Here is a 17540-nt window from a genome sequence, read left to right as displayed (position 1 = left end):
CAAATGCTAGCTGATCTTACTGTGAGTGTTTATATACAGATTCAACGCATTAGTCTGCCCTAGGATAATTGTCTCAGAAAAGAAGTATATGAACAGTCAGACAATCGCACAACTTAGTCAAAAGTTCTAACAATGTGTTACGCTTAACATCTTCAAGTCTCACTTCAGATCTCAGATCAGGTTTTCAAGAATGCAACCTGATTTTTGCCAGTAAAACTATCTTACCAGTCTAAAAAATATATTTTGGCATAACTGAGTGTAGACTCAGTTGAGTGCAGTTCCTCAATTGAGTATCGTCCCAATTGTCACAACTCCCATACCATTTAGAAGCCAAGGCTATTATTAATATTTGTGAAGAACTTTTAAAAAAGCAAACACTTTTCACATATTGATGTGAAAGTAAATGGCATTAGGCAGCCACCATGCAGATTGCAGCAAACATTTTACTATGCAGTCTAATTAGGGTGGGAACTGTGGTAAGGTTGTATGTTAACGGCAGGATAGTACTTCTTAGAACAGTGACCACTGCACTGATCTTTCTTGTGTATTCTCAGCATCAGAGTGCCAGTTGAATTAGTGCTAAAAGGCCTTTACAACTTAAAAAATGAATGTAAAGTTTGTTTTACACCATTTAAACATAGGTAGTTATTCAATGGCGCTTCCAAACACTGATTGTTTTCCTCTACTTATCTTCGCACTCTGTGCTACTACTACTTTATTATCTTCAGGTTTGTTGCAAATAATGAGACTGGGACTGATAAAATGCAGGATGAAAAACAGACTTTACAAAGTTCCAAAATTAAATTTAAGTTAATGGAGGAACTTTTAACTTCTTTAACAATCAAATTGGTAAGCTATAGTAACTTTATCATAAGTGGAGCTGTTCAAAATGCACTAGACTTCATAGTGACAGATTTGCTGAACATTTTTTTCCTCACATACACATATGTGCTTTCAGTTATTAATAATATGCTTCTGCCCTTATCTTCAACAGCTCGAATCGACACTATGTGCAAGTTGTTAGGCATATTACTCTTCAGAAACTGCATGTGAAGTTCACCGCATAAAATTATATACCAGATCTTTAAAACTGGCTTTAGTGCGCCATAGAAAACAACATGGAATCTTCCTTTGAGTTGTTCCTGGCCCAAATGATAAAACTTTTTTTTTTCATATGCTAACAAGGAAGACTCAGTTGCCATGGTTAATACTGCCAGGTAGATATTAAAATGGAGACAGAGCCATTATTTAGTAGAGACAGGAATATAAATACATGCACTCACTCACTTATAAACTGGTATTTACTTCGGGAAAGTAAGTAATATTTTTCCTTTGATTGCTGTTCTGTCAGTTTAATGCAATGTAAATAAAGAGTAGGTGCATGATGACTTTAAGTCAAAAGTGTTGATTCCAGAAAGGGAACAGATTATTGAAGTCTCGTGCCCATTACGGCAAATGCAAATTTACAGTTGATAGAAGATACACCCTTGTGTTCTAGATATAAAACATTTCTTTCAATGAACTTGACATCAGAAACACCAACAAAACACCAACAAAAATAATCTAACTTATATCAAAAGCATTAATTTTAGCAACCTCTCATAATTTAATGAAGTAAAACATTAATGCTGATCTTCAGCCACTGCTTAGTTTTTCTTGAATGTATAACACAATAAGGGTTGCACAGTAAGATTCATCTTATAGAAGCACCCATATGATTATTTCACCAGTAGAAAATATATTATGATATATAACAGAGGGTGGGAAAGTCTCAGATGTCTAGTTGCCTGGGTGGTTAAAGATGTGATACTGGTGTCTTAAAAACAGAAGTTCTCTTGAGCCCTGTGCAGGGTTGGTGCCTAAACATTTGGTGCTGGCAGTTAGAGATATGAAATATTTTTGCCAGACTTGAATGTAATCACCATCAGGTATCTTTAATGAAGCTTGCAAGACATGCACTATAGCTATTAACATAAAGTACAATTGTTTTACAAAGACATATTTTAAAAAGTATTAATATTACCTAAACTGGAACACAGTACTCCCTAGAAACAGATATATTTTGCACACAGCCTAAGTCATTCTATGAATATTCTTCTCAGTAATAGTTTCTAATACAGATACGTTAAAATATTTTTATTATAGTATATCTTAATCATATTAAGGAACCAGCCCAAGTTTGTCCTCAAGCAGAATGAAAAGAATGAAGCCATAATTTTGTGGCCTTAAGCTTTTATTTTTTTTAGAAGTCTGCCAAAATTGTGTTTTCAAGAAATTACAACTGTTAATATAGTTAGCTTCTTCCTCTTTTTTTTTTTTTTAAAAAAAATGCACTTTGAAGCATTCAAATACTGAAAGTATACATATTTAATGACCTCTCAAGTTACATTAATGCTGCAGTTTTTATATATTAAATACAGGCACTTCTTTCATTTGAAGGAGCACCCCTGTTGTTAGGGAATTTACATTACAAGATCCCTCTAACATTTTACAGGTAATACATCATATTTTGCTTAATAATATTGGTAACTATAAGATATCCTCTAATAATACAGAACAGGTGGTTGTCAGCTGACTTGTATGGGCCTATAACACAAACCATAACCTGGAATGCCAAAATCATTTTCTCTATATCAGATTACAATCCAGAATTTGAATAATGTGGTATACTTTTTTCATCAGATTAATGTACCCTTACTGAATATAGGGTCATACTCACATGATAAGTATGACCCTGAACTTATTTTTCTTGTTAAACTAAGCCGGTACAAGAAGTACCTTCTAAGGAAATACCCTCTAAGGAATTACATTTAAAAGATCAATAGTCAAACATATGAAAATGAAAGTTCCTTTTTAGGCCCCATAAACCAAACACATTCCACTTACATGGTTTAGCTCTAATACATTCATTTTAATACAAAGAACTATTATTTATTACAGATTTTAATTCTGGGAAAGAGAAGAGGAATGCAGATATTACAGAAATAACTATATTCGTGTTGAATGTGTTTTCTACTTTTTATTAGGATATGTCCTTTGGAATCTTTTTCACTTATTAGCTATGTGATTTCAGTAGATGACACAACTGTAGATAATGATTTTATATGTTATATTACTTTATATACCTAGATATGCAAATGCAGACTTATGCTTTCTTGTGTGTGTGCTTTCTACATCTCCTATCTTTTCTGTTTTGTCTATGTATTACTGCTCCTAAATGATAAGCGATGTATCTGAAATGCAAGTGAATGCTGGAATAGATTTTAAAAGCAAGGTATATAATATGCCTATGCTTATTAAGCTATGTTCATGCCTCTGTCCAACATGTATATTGTTTCCTATTTTATACTTAAAACAATGGCACAAATTAAGATTCCCATATCTGGTGATTGTTGTAAACACTCTTGAAAAGACAGCAAAATATCCTGTCAATTCCTTTTGCCAACTAAAGTTGGAATTTTACACATACTCTAACCTTTCTTAACAATGTGAGAAAAACAGAGTAAATATATTAAATTTGTTTCACAACAGATGCTTAGGTTGTTAATATTTAAGATGTCTATTCATGCTATTCCTGTCTGCACATTTGTCAAAAATGTAAGCTTGAATGCTAATGTTTGCCAGCAAACAGGAGCAGACAAGTATATGAATATAACAGACCAAAATACTACTCAGGAGAAATAAAGGGTGACTTCTAAATCATATCCTTTAGGAACAAACATAGCAGAATAAAAGATCTATTACTCCAGCATATGCTTTAACCTTAGAATGTATTTACTCTGAAACTGTGGAACTTTGACCAAGAAATTCATATCTAAGCTGTCCCGAATGAAACTGTTACGTTTAAATGGATCTGTCAAATGAAATGAAGATAAGGTAGACGTTCATAATCATAGCCTTCAACAAAGCTGTCACTAAAACAGAAACTTTTAGCTGAAGCACAAGTTAGTTGCCAATGCCACTGCCAAAGCTTTTCAGGAAACGCTTTTCTAAAAAGGAAGCTTTGTTAGCAAGGGTACTGAATTCTAGCTCGGACTCTAAAAGATCACGTTAGTACTATGACACAACTTAAAAAGATATGCCTGTGATGACTCTGGTTCCCTGTGGCCAAGTGTCGCTGGAAAGAAAGACCCCCAAAGGGCGTGACTTCTGGTGTGACACTTCCACGAAGGTGGAGGCGATGCTGCCGGCCCTTTCCGAGAAGATCTCCCAGTACAAGCTTCGCCACAGGTTAATATCAAAAGGAAACTGCATTTCCTCTTTGGCTCCTTTGATGCCGTCTCAGGGACCACCCAGTTCTAGAAAACAACAGGACTCTGCCAGGGGAAGGCGAAAGGAGGACCTCACGCGGAGAGAGGGAGCTACACCTGTGCGGGGAGCCGCGTCCTTAGGGTCACCGGCAGGCCAACTGACCCCCTCACCTCCCCAGCTGCGAGAAACCTGCCCTTCCTGCCAAGAAGCGCCCCGAGTTGACCTCTCCCCGGTTCTGCCTTTGCCATCCTCTCCCTCCGCCCCATAGCAACGCGCAGGACGAACCCTTTTAAAACTCCCTCACTTTCTTCACGCCGCGGCTGAAGAGCAAAGCGTGTCGTCGTCGTCGTGCCCCCCCCCCCTCCCGCAAGCATCTCACAGGCAACAGGGCACCTTCTCCTCCTCCTCCTCCTTCTTCATCATCCCCCCCAAGGCCACAGAATCGAAACTTTCCGCTGAGCCGAGCCAAACCCTGGGCTAGAAGTTGAGCCAAACTTTCCAGGTCCCTCTCCGGCAACTTTTTCTTTTCTTTTGGCGCAGGGGAGCAGGTGCCTGCCTCTGCGCGCGTGGAAGTTCACGCTTGTTACGATTAATACTGGAAAAGCCAGCCTGGTTTCCCATTCAACCAGTTCAATAAATCCCCGCCAAGACCTGGATTCTTTTGAACCGATAGCAACTCCTGCTTTCCTCAGCAGATCCCATCCCCCCCGCCAGCCAAGGTGGGCAATTCACACTAGTTAGCAAGTCACTCGGGAACGATGAAAACTAGCTGTGAAAGTGTGTGGCTGAGGTAAAAGGAAGCGGGGCTGGGGCGCGGGGGTGGGAAAAAGAAGGGGAAGGAGAGGATGACCAACTCACTCATGAGAGGGCGGGCGAGGCTGGGCGACACCTTCAGCTTCCCAGGCGCCGGCGAAGTTAATTGCACTGAACTTCAAGTTGTCTTTTCACCCATCAGGAGTGGGCGTTTAAAGGAAGGAGCGCCAGGGAAGAGGAGGAGGACGACGCCGAGGAGGAGGAGGAGAAGGAGGAGGGGAGCTCCCACACAGCCAGCCAGGCAGGCAGGCAGGCAGGCAGCCTCCCTCCCCCCCTTCCTCCCCACTCCTGAACTGCCTGGCAGGCGGCGACTGAGGCGAGGAGGAAGACGACGACGACGAGAAGGCGGCGCCCGCTTGCCTTTTCCACCCTCTCGCCGACCAGGGCAAACGAAGTGCCGAACGCGGGGCTGCTTCGGCCGCTGCTTCTCTCCGCAGTTCTCACTCAGCCACCCTCCTCAGAGGAAACGCGCCCTTTCTCTTCTTCCCCTCCCCTCCTCTCCTCCCCTCTCCCCTCCTCTCCTCTCCTCTCCCCTCCTGCCGGGCGAAGCTTCGGAGCGGGAGCAAGCCGGAGAGGCTCGGCAAGGGCCGTCCGGGCTCGCTGGCTCTCCCCCTTGCGGAGGCTTGCCCGCGTCGGTGCATAAGCCGAGGAGAAGCCGCCGCCGCCGCCGCCGCCACTCTCCGGGCTGGCGTGAGGAGAAAAGCTGCGCGCGAGTTCGGAGGAGGAAGAGGCGAGGACGGGCTGAAGCCTGGCGGGAGGGCGGCGGGCTCGCGTCTGTCCGTGGTTGTGGTTGTTGTTTTCTCTCTCCTCTCTTCTCCTTGTCCGCTCGCGTCTCCCGTTTCTCCTCCCTCTCGCCTTTCCTCAGGTTTTTCCTCTGCCTTTTCTTTTTTGGGGTGGGGGTAACGTGGCTTTGACTGGGAAGAGAGGCTGGTGTGTGCGCGCCTCGCTCTGCCTCCCTCGCCGCCCCGGGGAAGGAGGAAGTCAGGTGAGACGCACAATTCCCTCCCAGTCCCTGTGCGACGGGTAGGAGCTAATCACTGTTGTTGGGCTTGTGTTGTTGTTGTTTTTAAATGCTATTATCTTCCCTCCCCCCCCTTCTAAATGCTGCTCCCCTCTTCACTCCCGGAGAGCAGCGCCCCACACAGGAGCACCAGACGCACTAGGGCTCCTCTGCCCCCCTCCATCCATCTCCTCCCTTCTCTCTTCCCCCCACTTTCCATATATCGACACCTCCCGGTCCCCCCCCCGCCCGGGTCGTTTATTCCAATATTTATACGCCACATACTTGGCTGTCAGCTGCTGCTCACTTCAAACCCGAAGAAAAGCGGAGCGCGGGGGGGGGGGGGAGTTGAGCGAGCCGGGCAGTTTCCGAAAATGGATCTAACAAAGGTGATCAGTATTTTAAGGCTCAGCGGAGATCGGAGGGAAAGGAGCGGATTCTGGCCGTTCGCCGCCTCTCACACACATCTCAAAACGCGCCTCTCCTCCCAACTAGCCGGGCAAGAGAAGCTGTCCTTCCACCGCTGAGACTTGGGGACACACAGGCGCGCGCGCGCGCGCGCGCACGAAGCTAGGGAAGTGTGAGGGAAACTTGAACACACACCAGTGGAAGGTGTGTGTTGCCGGGCAGCCCAGGAGCAAACGTATTGGCGTCTCTGAAAGCGGCTCCCACAGAAGCCAGCTAATATTTTACATTAAAATGGAAAGGGGATGAGTTTTAAAACGGGGGACCTTCCAACGCGTGCCTCGCGCTGCAGAATGCTACTTCACCGCTTCGGTTGACGGTATTGGATTCGTTTTAAGCAGCAGCTATTGGATGGCGCTATCTCTGCACTAGGCTTGATTCTGTAGAGTCACGATGCATTTTATCCCATCGGTATCTTTTTGAATTTCTCGGTGTACTTTGGAGGCAGACTTTCTTAATTGGACCGCTGTGCTAACTGGTGTGTAAGCAAAGTTCCTGGAAAGTGAACCTGGAAATAGAGACCCACCCACAAAAAAATCCCATGGAGGACTGCTTGATGTCTTCCAGACAGTTTAAAGGGAATTCAGTATAAATCCACCCTCTTTTTCTTCTCCACTCTTTGAATTTCTGGATTATGTATGATTCTTTAACAACAAATACATCTCTAGACATATGTTCACATATGAATGATGTCTGGGCAATTATTATGAGGACACACCTTAATAACACAATGTAATTATTTGCCATTTGTTGAAATAATTATTAATTATTATAATAATCCACAGAAAGAGAACTAAGCTTAAAAGTTACACAATATTCTTATATGCCTTGCCCAAAAGATGCCTGGTGGGCAATAGCAGATTATTAGAAACATCAAACATTCGGCTATGTTTTAGTTATCCAGATAATTTTTATTTTAACAAATGCTACAACCCCTAGTCCTCTACTGGCTTAATCCAAGGCCCAGATAAAAAGGCCTTACAGTACTTTCAAATGCTGGTTAGGGTTTTGCAAGGCTCTGGGGGAGTAAGCTTGATAATTATCACCAAAATGCCTCTCTACTTATGCTGACATTTCTGATCTGCTGCACATTTGGTACCTCAAGAGTCATACACGACTGATCTTGGAAAGCATGAGGGAGAAGTTACGTTGGTGAGGCCCAAGGTGTTATCCATCAAAAACGGCAACTTGAATTGCACCCTGAAATCAGTAAGAAGCTAATGCAGGTGTAGGAGCACTAGTGTTATGTGACCCATTCTCATAAGGAGTTTGGGATTTTAAACCTGTTCAGACTTCCAGGAAATAGTTGTTTTAGTCTTGAGGCTAATGAATTATGGTTTCCAAGTCTGTGCTTGATGTTGAGGACCCTGGCCTTCTCACCAGTTTGCACTGGCGAAATGTCCCGTCAGAAATTGTCATTTGTCAAGTTCAGGTGTTTTGATGTATCCAGCTGCTCCTGAAGACCATGTCCATGAGTGATCAGGGGCAGTGGCATCATGTAGTACAACTTATACTACAGTATATAGTTATATAATATAAAAGCCAGTTGTGGGTTGCCATAATTTCACCATGCTGCCCTTTGGGTGAGATAATCCTCCCTTGTCCCATAGGCTGTGCTAACACACCAAAAGCTCTAATGTGATCAAATGAAGGTAGAAACAGTTCATCCCTGTGAAGAGACTTCAAGACAAATTCCACTGTTGCTGCCTCTGTCTCCTGCTGACTCTGTATCAACTGTGCCACTTCTGTTGATTTCATATCACCACTACAGGATGAAGGAGTGAAGGAGAAGCTACTCTGCAGCAGAGCACAGCTGTGTTATAGATGATGTAGGACCTAATAGAGAGCCCTTCCTCTGCTGTCAATGGACAAACCAAGCCACCCTTAAAAAATAAGTGCCTTTTTCCCTCAGTGCAGCTCAGCTTTAGCCCCAACTCCAAAGTGGTCAGTTAATTGAGAAACCCTTTGCTAAAATAAAAGTTCATTTAATAAAAGTTCATTTTTCCAGCAGGAATTTATGTTTAGTATTGCTTAATACTTCATACAACAAGAAGAATACTTTTGAATCTTAATTGTCTTCTGCAGAGGAATTTGGCCTACAGTATGCCATATAGCTTATACAATAGTCCTTAATCTACCTAATGGACAAATAAGTGGAGAAAGTGTTTTGAGAATTGTGACTATGGAGTCATTGTAGATAATTATTTTAAAACACCCTTATTTTTAGCAAAACAAATACTGTGAATTTTTAGGCATATTTATTTTCTTCAATCAATGGTGTATAGCTTCAACTTTAGAAAAAAGAAGTGACTGTACCTCCAACTCTACATCTACTTTGAGAACCCCTCTGAGCAGAACATATCAAAGAAGGTGCTTCTCCCTTCCTTCACTTTTGATTATTTCAGCACTTTCACTTAGCAGATATGGTTCGAAATGCAGATTTAATACCTGTTAACAAGTTGATTAAAAAAGCAATTGATTGTTCATCTTTAGACATAGGGAGGCAATATAAAAAGGGTCAGTGCAAAAAGTTTTTTCACGCTTCTGCATGAACATTCACATATATACATCTTAAGGTGCTTCGCAAGGTGAATTTCTAGCAATGAGTGACATTTTTTGGTCAATAAATGCTACTTTCTTCAGCACCCTCTTCAACATCTCTAGACTGAGTGGCCAGTGGATATTAAGGATTTTTTTGTTTTTACAATTTCAGAAGTAGAAACTTATTTATAAAACTCTTATACCATGCCAGTGAGCTATACCTGTGAGTATAATTTACAGGGAAATTAAATGGGAAGAGCTAATGGAAATTTGCCTTGGGTGAAATACTTTATCAGAGAGAAGCATTTTAGAATTGATGATTATACTAATCATGTATTTAGGCTTTGATTATTCCATAGTCCAGAACTATGGAGTAATCGTGGAACAGTCTCGTGGATCCCAATGGGATGGATTGCAACAACAGTATTCTAAAAACTCAGCATTAAACAAACAAATATGTATGAGTAATTCTATATGAGGTAAACAAAAATTTGCCCATTTTGCACTTTCTGAAAAAAGAAATACAGATTAAGAATAAAACATACTTTGATGTTTTTCCTTTCTGATTTTTCAGACTTGATTTGAGAGAGATTATGACTGTGTCACACACACACATATAATTTTATTTTATATATATATATCACTGTAGTTGATTAGTTAATGGATCCAGAACCCTCTGGCATACAAATCCATATGATACCCATAAGTGGTATACATCCAGAGAGAGGGAGAGAGATAACTTAAAGATGTGTAAAACTGCATGTATGTTGTATAGTTTATTACTGACCACCATCTGATGAGGAATATATAATACATTATTCAAGCAAGGTCATATTATCCTAAAATAAAATATGTCTCAAATGCTTTTGCTTTCATATATAGCAAAGATAATGTGATGTTTTGTTAACTCTGCCCTTCTGACTTAACCACATCCTTTGTTGGGCAGCGTTACCACAAACGTGAAAGGTGTACAAACATTCTCTCAAGTGCCAGCTTTTCATGAAAACCCCTATGAAGATTGGAGATTTTCTGCACATATTTTTCTTTATTTTATTTATTACAGTTATATCCCACTTTTTTTCCCCTCTTGCAGGGAAGCCAAGGCAGTTTACATGGTTACCTTCCTCTCCATGTTACCCTCACAACAACAAACCTGTGAAGTGGGTTAGGCTGAGAGTCAATGACTGGCCCAAAATCAGTCACTGACTTTGAGTGTCACTGACACTGAGCTTCATGGCTGAGTGGGGACTAGAACCCAGATCTCTTGAGTCCCAGTCCAACACTAACCACTATACCACACTGGCTCATAATTAAATATACTATCAATTTCGGGATGATACACAATGCTTCAATCTCCTAGCCAAGCATAAGGATGGCTTGTGCTGCCTTTTTTCTGGTGTGAATGCCCCTGCCCTTCTATAGTTAACCTTAATGATGTGTATATCATTACTAAGTCTTACATCAACAACCACCTTAACCATGGTTAATGCTAATTAGGGTTCCCCATTAAATTTAACTGGAGTTCTGTATTAACAGGTTTCAAAACTTGGCTTCAGAATCCTGGTTAATGTTAACAGTTGGGGTTGACATAAACCTTAACCATGGTTAAGGCAGGCAACAGGAATTCATACTAGTCTGAATACCAGAGTGGCTGAGGGGAATCCATATCCAGTCTCTTAAAAATAGTTAAGGGATCAATAGTGTTAGAAGTGCACTGTATGAAAATAGTGTTATTTGAGTCATAGGATAGGTAATGATTATGGATATGCATTGACATGCATACAGGCAGTATGAATGGATGTAAAGAGGAAAGGGGGAATCTGTGTGTGCACCATCCAGCCCTCCCTATAGCCTCAATATAAATAATGTTTACTGGGCAGAAAGGGAAGACTGCTTGGGTATGTGGGAGATGTATACAGATTACCCATACTCCTAACACCAGTGCACTGCCTCATAGGTGTATGGGGGGGGGAGGGCAAGGGAGCTCTATTGAGCCCTATGGGAATCCTCTGGCTGTTGAACACACAGGGTGCACGGATCATCTCATACAAACACATACACATGCTTGTAGTTTATAATTTAAGGACATGTGTATCTCATACCCAGAGTCATGATTCTATGTACATGCAGAAAAGCTACAGAATGTATTGGGTGAAAATGTCAGACTCCTGAGATTCTCGCTCATTTTCAATAAAGCAGGTTTGTAGCCCTTATAAGGGTGTACGAAGCCCCACTTACCTGGCTCCGCTGGGGTCCGCAGGTGGGGGGAGGCGATCCTCCCCCCGGAATCCTCGATGGAGGGAGGCGATCCATTCCTCCCCCCCAGAATCCTGCCTGGCCGGCTCTGCTCCGCAGTCTGTCCGCAGAGCCGCCGGCCGGGCCAATCCACAGCGGGGCCTCCAGCCGCTGCCGGGCTGCTGCGGACACAAATGGCGTCCTGCGTAGGGGATGCCATTTGCATCCCTACGCTAGCCCATGATAGGCTACGTAAATATGTAGCCTATCACGGCTAAAGCGGGGATGCAAATGGCGTTGGGGATGCCATTTGCGTCCCTGCTTTAGCCATGATAGGCTACGTAAATATATATGTAGCCTATTATGGGCAAGCGTAGGGACACAAATGGTGGCCGCTACGACAGCAGCCCAGCAGCCGCCACCAGGTAGGTCCATCCCAGGGGGATTCCGCAGGGTGGCTGGGGGGGGAGGCCGTTCCACCACAGACTCCAGGGGGCCAGATTCTAAAGAATCCAGCCTCACTGGAGTCCGTGGCGGAATTCTCTGACATCCCTAAGCCCTTATGGTTACAAATATATTTATTTATTTATTTATTGCATTTATACCCCGCCTTTCTCCCTCTCGCAAGGAACTCAAGGCGGCTTACATTATCCTCCTCCTCACCGTTGTATCCTCACAACAACAACCCTGTGAGGTAGGTTGGGCTGAGAGTCTGTGACTGGCCCAAAGTCACCCAGTGAGCTTCCATGGCCAAGTGGGGACTAGAACCCGGATCTCCCGGCTCCCAGTCCGTCACTCTCACCACTACACTACACTGGCTCACTTTCAAATGTATATTTTCAAATATACATTTGAAAGTGTGTGAGCAGCATCTGAACCATAGCCTTTTTCTCTAAACTCAGTCAAAATATACCAAGAGAAGGGGGAGCTATCTAATTTTCCTTTTATAGGATTTCAGTGTACTTTCCCCTCACTATTCTTGGTACCTGGTGGTTCAAGATTGCTGTGTTATATACTTGTATCTCTGCCTGTTGTGGACAATGGCCAGATTAAAGTAATAAGAGAGAAAAAAAACCTAAATGACTGAATGTTTTTTCTTTGCTAATGTAATATGCAATAAAAACACATAGTATTACTTGAATGCAAAAAGGAGTAAAATGTTTCTATTTGTGTGTGAGCAATTGTTGTATGCATTTGCCAGTTGAAACATACATCTAATGTCTCTGTGTGTGAATATATAACTAGAAGGCACAGGGTGTGTCACTAGAATTTTATAATAAGGTTTTGAGAATGGAACAGAAGGAAATACTGGAAAATCAGCTTCTTTTTCACTCATCTGCCAGATGCTGAGTTCATGAATCTGTGCTTTCTGTGCTGTAGCTGATGACATCATAAATGCTCAGAGCTGTGCTGGAAGCAATGTTGAGAAACCGCAGTTCGCCTTCATTAGCCCACCAGGAGTCCAGGAAGCAGAGGAGATAGGGTACAGTATTGTCAACCCATAACATTCAGAAATGATCAGTTAGGCTCCAGTAAGTCCTCTGGCTCAGAAAAGTGCTTCTGTTTAAGCAATTAAGGTGTTTTCTTGGGCTCATTTTGGAGGAATCATGCCTTCTGTTAAATTACTATAATTATGAGGTGCTAAAAGAAAATGTTTGTAAATGATCCCTGTGTTCAATAACTGTCTCTCCAACCTTGTTCAAATTTTTGTATATGAGCTCTGGAATTTCTTTTGGGGGGTCACAGGAAGTTCACCCAAGACCATATTATTGGATATTAACTTTTTTGGATACAATGCAATTTAAACTGATAAAGTGAAAGCCTGTCTGACTGGTTTTGCATGCGGTAGGTTCTTGCTCAATTTCTTTATAGAGACATAAGATTCTTTAAAGGGTGTAGTAGCTGAAAATTGAATGGATTCAGAGGCACATTTCTCATATTATGGCTGCAATCTGCATTATTGCCTATGTTAAGCTGCTAGTGCCATGGAGATGGATGACCATGTTAGACATACAACTAGATTAGGGGTCAAGTTGGAACATGAGTTTCACATGTCAACTACTCATAGAAAAATTGCTTGTGTAAATTTGCTGACAATTGTAAAATGTTAAGGAGAGAGACTTTCTCTTTTCAATTGCTACATTCATTGAGCAATGTAGCAATTGAAACAGGATATTTAAGGACTAGTAGGAATGTATGGATTGTGTAAAATCCGTTCTGTCTGTGTTTCACAGATTGTCAGGCACCTTTTGTTCCCTTGTCCGCCCATTGACAGAGTCAGGTTTTTGTTTCCAAAATCACATGTGTGAAAATGTGTAAATTCCCCCCAAATGCACATTTCTTACTATGGTGGGGGGAGGGGTGTGTGTGAAGTTTTCAAAGAAATTCAGGAAAGTAAGAAAAATGGTCCACAAGTCTGCGAAATCCACCTGATGGGAAAGGCTGATCCGCTGCGGAATCCACTGGTCAGATTCATGAAAATCCAAACATTTGGTTCTGTTGCAGATTTCTCCAACATCCCTAGCCATGAGTCATCTGTGCTGCGGACTTCAACTGGCATGGCTTTTTGCAAGGACCCCTGGAATGGAATTCCGATGTCAAGAATGACCTGTTAGATATCCTTTGCTTCCCTATACATGACAATTTGGAGGGAGCAATCCTATGGCCGCTAGTCAGCAGCTAGTTGGCCATAGGATACATCGTTTTCCGGAAACTGACAGGCTCTGAGGTCAGTTCCTGGAGAACCAACCTTCCTCCCCTCCTACGTTGTCTCGCAGGCAGCTCGGACTGGCTCCGCGCTCGGAAGAGGAGTGCGGAGTGGCGAAAACAGGTCATTCCGGGGGCATTCTGGGGTGGGGAAGGAAATCAGCTGTCTAGCTGCAAATGCAGGGCAGCTGAAGTGTGGAGGGGACGATCCCCTCCACGCTTCTCCTGCCCTGCATTGGATAGGTGGTCGCTTCCGAGTTCAGAGGCAGCCGCCTATCCCTATAGGATTGCACCCTGAGGCTTGCAAGGTAAAGTAGGGAAAATATTACAGTTATGTTGGTTTGTGGGATAGATGGTTTGAAACAAGCCCATGGTTTTTCAGTAGTAACAAAAAATCTTTCAGTTCTTACTGAACAGTGATCATCAGCTAATTTGTCACATTCATTAAGAAGCAATAACTGCCAGTTATTCCTGATTGGTCCTTTTATTTGATCTGGTAGTAACTGAAGTGTGAAAGAGCCTGTGCCCACTTACTAATCTTCTCAGCCATTCAGTTGCAAAACAAGTCTGTACTATCAACTATATGTTTAAAAAGCCAATGACATTTTAGAATTCACACAGTTGCTTTCTGTAGGCCTAGATTTACATTATATCCATACATGTTGATCAAAAGAAGTTGTTGTGCAGCTATTGAGTAGGCTTACCAGCTGCTATCAGAAACAAGTATTTAGTGGCAAATGTGAACAGAACACTGAAATAAGAGGCAACATGCAGAAGTAAATCTTGGTTTAATGCATCTTCAGTGTTTATTTAGGAGAAGTATAATTAGCTGGCTTTAATAATGTGTTTATATAGGTCTAAGAGGGGCTTTTTATTCAGGACAGGAGAATGTGAAGAGTTTTTGTGCTAAACCCACTCCTGATAAAAATAGTAATAATTCTTTTATTTATCCTGACTTAGGGTTATATTCAATGGTGGTGTTCTGCCAGCAAAATGAAGACCACTGGTAAAACAGATAATCCTTTCTCCCTGCAGCCCCCTGTGGGCCCCCTAGATCTGCTCCAGAGAATTGAAAGACTGTCTTGACTGGAGTAGATTTTGGTGGCAAATGGGGGGCTGCAGGGGGGAGGAGAAGATGGAGAAGTTCCATTGTGTGAGTGGACTTCTGCTTGCACGACACTGGTTCCAAGCCTTATTATATATTTCTAGAATGGAAAAATTGATTATTACCTGAAAAGCTGGCAAAATACAACTACTCAGGCTGACAAAAATGGGAACCCATCACCTTGCATGTGCAAGCACCTGGTTGCCTCTTTTTAGGGGGCTTCCGGATGGAGAGCTCCTGGCACAACCAATTAGAAGGCATTGTTCAGTTATACCATACTTTCTTCCTGAATGGATTTTTTGCAGTATGAGAAAAGATGGAAGTGGTGGAAAAACATGGGTGGATTACTAATCGAAGACATTGTTGTCTGGACACCCCCATGCACCTGTAAAATTCCATGGATGAGGCAAGGCAGTGGTGCAATAAAAGCCTCATCTGGAAGCACTCTTAACTTCCTTTAAATGTGTTGCATCCATTGTTGATGTGTTGCTACTTTTATTTTGCTGGCTGACTCATAAAGGGTGAACTTTTACTTCTCTGTTTAAAATTTCTTTTCATGAGAATGTTGCTGCTACATACTCTTATGAAATTTCTGACCATAATAATGTAATATATGTGATGTAATGAGAGCAGCTGTGACCCCAGGATTTGGCTCATTTGCTTAGCATTCCATTCTAACAGAGATGGTCAGGACCGTTGACTTTTTGAGCTGAGGGTGGTTGAACTGCATTTCTGAGAAAACTGCCAGGATCTATTGAAAGGAAAAGAGATTTCACATTGACATCTTCATGGCTGCAGAAGCTTTTTTCTGATTTGTGTTGCTGTTGCCGAAATAGAGAACTGCACATGGGAATGGATAATAGAAGACACAACTTCCAGTTCCAGAGTCCACTGTATTTATTTTATCCTGAATTTGTTCCTGCAACCAGACCAGACTGGTACTCCTATTGTCTAAGTCTGGAAAAGTTTTTAAGTTTATCACACATGCAAGCGCTCTCACATGTTCAAGGGATGCGAGTTTTAATCATGTTAATGTTTTAAAAAATCTTACTGTGTAGAATAGTTTAATTTGGTTATCCCTTATATTAAAGGATCATTTGATTTATGGTGGTTTGGATTTTATTTATTTGTTTGTACTTAATGTACAAATGACACTTTATGAAATTACTTTGTCATTTCTTTGAACTCTGAAATGTTTAGGCTCATTGGACATTTGTCATAGACAATGTTATTGCATATTAACTTATTTACATGCAGTACATTTTAAAGAAGTCTGTCTAATAGTTTCCCATTCCATAGCATATGTCCAGGCAGACTTGGATGAAGTGGGTTTTTTTAAAACTGCATTTTCATATTTATTCACTAGCAAAATGCCTTTTATAATTGCAGGTGAGGGACTAGCAGGAAAGTATAATGTAGGGGCCACTGTAATGTATCTGAATGCAAATATCAACATGTCCCACCGCACTGAGTTCCTTATCAGAGCAGGCCATGCCATGCTGTCCAGCATCAGAGAAGAGGGGGCAGGTTTTGCTATCACTACAGTAATGTCTCTGAGTGAAGCCCTTTAATTTGTCTAATGGTAGACATGCACTTCTATGGCATAAAGTAAAGAGATGCCCTTCAGGGCAACATTATGCCCATGTCTGAATTTATACCCTGCTCCTATGACTCCAAGGTCATGGGTCAGGTCACGTTTTGTCTTACCTGAAGTATGTCTCTAATTGAAACCCATTTATCTTGTCCCAAAGAATTCAGTGTGAGCTATTGACACATATGAGGGACAGTAAACTGGTTGGAGCTGGGGACAGAGTTAACACCTTGGAACTAGTGACTCCAGTGATGTGAGACACCACCCAAATGTTATCCTTGAGAGGACTAGCTTCCTTTTTACTATGCAATGAAATTTGCACTATTCACTTCTGTGAATTTACTAACTTAGGAAAAAAGTACTCAACAGAATCACTGAGGAAGATACGTGGGACTACCCTCCAATAAGGCCTCTACAGAAAAATTATTTGGGGGCAGTGTGAAGGAAATGAACCTTTGGTACTCTTATATCCAGGAATATTTTTTCATAACCCACAAGGTTATTTCTCACTCTGGGTATGGAACAATGTCCCACATGAGCACTGAAGGTGAGGGTGCTGGCTTCTCATATTCATAACAACTCACTTCCTACCCTTGCTGTGATCCTACTGTGTTAAGAACATTAAAAACTGGCCTGCTGGGTCTGACTAAAGGTCTATTTGTTCAGTTCTCTTCCCTCAACAGTGGTCATAGAGATGCCTCTTCAATCTTTCAAGTAGCCCATGATGGAGGAGATACCATTCTCTGTTGATCCAGACAGTATCAATCATCTTATCCTCATTTCTCCTCTTTGAAGAGCAGAGGGAGCTCTCTTTTTCCTCAGCTGGTAGATTG

At 42.0% G+C, this 17540-nt stretch overlaps 1 protein-coding gene and 1 long non-coding RNA gene across 6 annotated transcripts in view; one reads left to right on the top strand and one right to left on the bottom strand.

Annotated features, from left to right (window-relative positions):
- The window catches only part of SATB1 (SATB homeobox 1), a 156155-nt gene extending 149786 nt beyond the window's left edge, over positions 1-6369 (bottom strand). For 2 of the 5 annotated variants that reach the window (XM_084858376.1, XM_084858380.1), the window contains exon 1: positions 5110-5548. In XM_084858376.1, the coding sequence (XP_084714502.1) occupies positions 5110-5113 (4 nt within the window). In that variant the 5' untranslated portion in view covers positions 5114-5548. Of the gene's footprint in view, positions 1-5109; positions 5576-6349 lie in introns of those variants that run through there. The other 3 variants (XM_084858379.1, XM_084858377.1, XM_084858369.1) reach the window with 3 other exon arrangements.
- Positions 5275-16220, top strand: LOC146344842 (uncharacterized). Its single transcript, XR_014792328.1, has 3 exons — positions 5275-5794; positions 12686-12788; positions 13811-16220. It is a non-coding gene; the product is annotated as an uncharacterized LOC146344842 (long non-coding RNA).
- The last annotated feature ends 1320 nt before the right edge of the window (positions 16221-17540 follow it).

The sequence above is a fragment of the Heloderma suspectum genome, chromosome 5 (genome assembly GCF_057233095.1).
Source record: "Heloderma suspectum isolate Gila_16-S chromosome 5, 16-S_ref, whole genome shotgun sequence".
Classification (NCBI taxonomy): Eukaryota; Metazoa; Chordata; class Lepidosauria; order Squamata; family Helodermatidae; genus Heloderma; species Heloderma suspectum.
This window is presented reverse-complemented; position numbering and strand designations above follow the sequence as displayed.